This window comes from Oncorhynchus masou, chromosome 18 (genome assembly GCF_036934945.1).
Source record: "Oncorhynchus masou masou isolate Uvic2021 chromosome 18, UVic_Omas_1.1, whole genome shotgun sequence".
Taxonomy (NCBI): Eukaryota; Metazoa; Chordata; class Actinopteri; order Salmoniformes; family Salmonidae; genus Oncorhynchus; species Oncorhynchus masou.
Window position 1 is genome coordinate 4153429 of NC_088229.1, and position 5000 is coordinate 4158428.

At 39.8% G+C, this 5000-nt stretch overlaps 1 protein-coding gene across 1 annotated transcript in view; it reads right to left on the reverse strand.

The window, feature by feature from the left end:
- Window positions 1-5000, reverse strand: part of cacna1fb (calcium channel, voltage-dependent, L type, alpha 1F subunit) — a 184695-nt gene that overhangs the window by 120311 nt on the left and 59384 nt on the right. The window contains exon 9 of the mRNA XM_064922017.1: window positions 3922-4025. Within this exon, the coding sequence (XP_064778089.1) occupies window positions 3922-4025 (104 nt within the window). The remainder of the gene's footprint in view (window positions 1-3921; window positions 4026-5000) is intronic.

Consider the following 5000-nt stretch of genomic DNA (forward strand, 5'->3'; position numbering starts at 1 on the left):
TGTATCAATGCTGCCCACATCTGCCTAATTTGTTTATTAATAACTTCTTATGTTTCCAATTGTGCACTCTCCTCAAACAATAGCATGGTATTCTTTCACTGTAATAGCTACTGTAAATTAGAGAGTGCAGTTAGATTAACAAGAATTTAAGCTTTCTGCCAATATCAGATATGTCTATGTCCTGGAACATGTTCTAGTTACTGTAACGGTTTTCCTCTTCTAACGAGGAGTAAGAAGGATCGGACCAATATGCAGCGTGATACGTGTCCATGTTAATATTTATTGAAACTGAACACAAAACAAAATAACAAGAGAACAAACAAAAACTAAACAGTTCTGTCTGGTGCAGACACAGAGACAGAAAATAACTACCCACAAATCATAGTGGGAAAACAGGCTGCCTAAGTATGGTTCTCAATCAGAGACGATGATTGACAGCTGCCTCTGATTGGGAACCATACCAGGCCAAACACAGAAATATAAAAAACCTAGAATACAAAACCTAGAATGCCCACCCCAACTCACTTCCTGACCAAACTAAAACAGAGACATAAAAAAGGAACTAAGGTCAGGATGTGACACTTGATGACGTGACAGTTACTTACAACCTCATGCTAATTGCATTAGCCTATGTTAACTCAACCATCCCGTGGAAGGGACACCAATCCCAAAGAAGATTTTAAGAAAAATATAAGCAAACACCATCAAGGAAAACGTTATGTCTGGGGTAAACCCAACACCTCTCATCACACCAAGAACACCATGCTGTGGGGATGGTTTTCATCAGCAGGGACTGGGGAACTGGTCAGAATTGAAGGAATGATGGATAAATACAGGGAAATTCTTGAGGGAAACCTGTTTCAGTCTTCCAGAGATTTGAGACTGGGACGGAGGTTCACCTTCCAGCAGGACAATGACCCTAAGCATACTGCTAAAGCAACACTTGAGTGGTTTAAAACTTGTTGGGGATAGGGGGCAGTATTTTCACTTTGGATGAATTGCGTGCCCATAGTGAACTGCATCCTACTCTGTCCTAGATTGCTAATATATGCATATTATTATTACTATTGGATAGAAAACACTCTGAAGTTTCTAAAACTGTTTGAATTATGTCTGTGAGTATAACAGAACTCATAGGGCAGGCAATCTTCCAAACAGGAAGTGAAATTCTGAATGCGTGTCTAATTTTAAGTCATCGCCTCTTCCCTTCCAAATAAGATATGGATCTGGTAGCACTTCCTACGCCTTCCACTAGATGTCCTCATTCAGTAGAACGTGGAATGGAGCCTCTGATGTGAACTTTAAACCGAATGGGAGGGGAATTAGTCACTGTCCTGGCAGAATGCAATTTCCCTGTGGCGCATTTCTCTGTGGATGTCACCATCATTCCATTTGGCTGCAGATGAAAACGTATGATCCGGTTGGAACGTTATTGGATATATATGAAAATAACATCCTGAAGATTGATTCTCTACTTAGTTTGACCAGTTTATTCGACCTGGAATATATCTTTTGGAAGTTTTCGTTCGAGTTCTCCTGGACCAGCGTCAGCTTTTGGGCACGTGAGCTGAAAGTGCTAGCAAATGCAGCTAATTGGACACTAGTATTGGACATTATGGAACAAAACAACGATTTATTGTGGAACTAGGACTCCTTGCACTGCATTCGGATGAAAGATCATCAAAGGCAAGGGAATATTTATGACGTAATTTCGTATTTCTGTTGACTCCAACATAGCGGAGAAATATATTTACCTCTGAGCGCCGTCTCAGATTATTGCATGGTAGGCTTTTTTCGTAACGATTTTTAAAAATCTGACACAGCAGTTGCATTAAGAACCAGTGATGAGTATTTCTTGTATCTGGCGTAGCTTTCTGTAATTCCTCCGGATATTTTGGAGGCATTTCTGAACATGGCGTCAATGTAATATAAATATGCATATTATCGAAAGAAACAAATGTATTGTGCAACATGTCATATGAGTGTCATCTGATGAAGATTATCTAAAGGTTAGTGATTCATTTTATCTCAAATTCTGCTTTTGTGACTCTATCTTTGGCTGGGAAAAATGGCTGTGTTTTTTTTGTTGATTTGGTGGTGGTCTAACATACCACAGCTTGGTATGTTAAACCACCATATGTTGTGTTTTTGCTGTAAAACATAAAAAAATCGGACATGATGGGTAGATTAACAAGATGTTTATCTTTCATTTGCTGTATTGGACTTGTTAATGTGTGAAAGTTAAATATTTCGAAAGAATATTTTTGAATTCCCCGTGCCACCTTTTCAGCTGAATGGGGGCGGGGGGAGTTTAGGGGAAACATGACATGTCTTGGAATGGCCTAGTCAAAGCCCAGACCTCAATCCATTTGAGAAGCTGTGGTATGACTCACACCCTGACTACACCGCTCGCGTTGCAAAATAAATTTAGAAATCTATATTATTAAATTATTGAACCCACACTGCTCGCGAACGCGTGTCTGCGATGCCAGGCACTAAAATTGAAGTCAGTTCTATTTCTGACGCGGATCGCGCTGCAAGTCCTGACTCTCCCATCTCCTCATTGGTTTATAGAAGTAGATACCCACATGCTGTCTCCTCATTGGTTATACCCACGTGGGTGATTGAAAGACTAACTGTGTTGTCTGCGTTGTGGTAATACAATGAAAGTTTAGATGCCAATCACCATATACGTTCAAAGAAGATAAAGCCTGGAAGGAGGAGAGATGACTAGAAACAATTCGGTTGACAATTTTATGTGTGGATTCATTGTCGGAGTAGAGGACCTTGTGCATTTCAGGTAAAATAACAACTCAATGTTTATATCCCAGGACAATTAACTAGCAACAACAAGCTAGCTAAATAGGAAAAATTAGCTAGCAAGTGCAAGCTTGCTAGCTAAATTGCCATACATTTTTAATGCTTTTTGACCTGTCCCCAAATCAATGTAGTTGGTTCAGAGTTTGTTTTGATATTTCAACGTGCGTGTCGTGATAGCGTTTGGTGTGGGGGGACAAAATAAATTTATGCACGCAGCCGGTTTGGGTTCCGTGTTAAAGATTGCTGTACACCAGCGGAACCAATCCAACTTGAAGGAGCTGGAGCAGTTTTGCAAAAAATCCCAGTGGCCAGATGTGACAAGGTTATAGAGACATTCCCCAAGAGAATTGCAGTTGTAATAGCTGCAAAATGTGCCTCTACAAAGTATTGACTTGGGGGGGTGAATAGTTATGCACGTTCAAGTTCTTAGTTTTTTAAAACATATTTCTTGTTTGTTTCCAATAAAAAATATTTTGCATCTTCAAAGTGGTTAGCATGTTGTGTAATTCTAATGATACTAACCCCCACAAAAAACGATTTTAATTCCAGGTTGTAAGGCAACAAAATAATACAGAGACTAATACACACGTACCAATACACACACACTAATACACACGTACCAATACACACACTAATACACACGCACTAATACACAAACTAATACACACACACTAATACACACACACTAATACACACACACTAATACACACACACTAATACACACACACTAATACACACACTAATACACACGCACTAAAACACACACACTAATACACACACACTAATACACACACACTAGTACACACACACACTAATACACACACTAATACACACACACTAATACACACACACTTGTACACACACACTAGTACACACACACACACACTAATACACATACTAGTACACACACACTAGTACACACACTAATACACACTCACCCACTAATACACACACACATTACATACAAACACTAGTACACAAACACTCTCACACAGAGAACACACACACACACACACACACACACACACACACACACACACACACACACACACACACACACACACACACACACACACACACACACACGGTCGTGATACTTACCCACTCAACACACCCAAAACCAGGTTGAGGACGAAGAAGGAGCCAAAAACCACCAGACTGACAAAGTAAACCCAGGGCATCTCAAACCCGATGGCATCATTCATCTAGTGGAAGAAGAAGAATTTGGAGAAAGAGAAAATAAACAGATTGAGAAATAGAGAAGAAACAGATGGAGAAACAGAGAAGAAACAGATGGAGAAACAGAAGAAACAGATGGAGAAACAGATGGAGAAACAGAGAAGAAACAGATGGAGAAACAGATGGGGAAACAGAGAAGAAACAGATGGAGAAACAGATGGAGAAACAGATGGAGAAACAGAAGAAACAGATGGAGAAACAGATGGAGAAACAGAGAAGAAACAGATGGAGAAACAGATGGGGAAACAGAGAAGAAACAGATGGAGAAACAGATGGGGAAACAGAGAAGAAACAGATGGGGAAACAGAGAAGAAACAGATGGAGAAACAGAGAAGAAACAGATGGAGAAACAGAAGAAACAGATGGAGAAACAGAGAAGAAACAGATGGAGAAACAGAGAAGAAACAGATGGAGAAACAGAGAAGAAACAGATGGAGAAACAGATGGGGAAACAGAGAAGAAACAGATGGAGAAACAGAGAAGAAACAGATGGAGAAACAGATGGAGAAACAGAGAAGAAACAGATGGAGAAACAGATGGAGAAACAGAGAAGAAACAGATGGAGAAACAGAGAAGAAACAGATGGAGAAACAGAGAAGAAACAGATGGAGAAACAGAGAAGAAACAGATGGAGAAACAGAGAAGAAACAGATGGAGAAACAGATGAAGAAACAGATGGAGAAACAGATGGAGAAACAGAGAAGAAACAGATGGAGAAACAGAGAAGAAACAGATTGAGAAACAGATGGAGAAACAGATGGAGAAACAGAGAAGAAACAGATGGAGAAACAGAGAAGAAACAGATGGAGAAACAGATGAAGAAACAGATGGACAAACAGATGGAGAAACAGACAATAAAGAAAGACATACTCAAAGTAATACAGTGATGTAGCATCACAGTACAGTAGACTACAGTACAGCACAATGGAATACAGTACAGT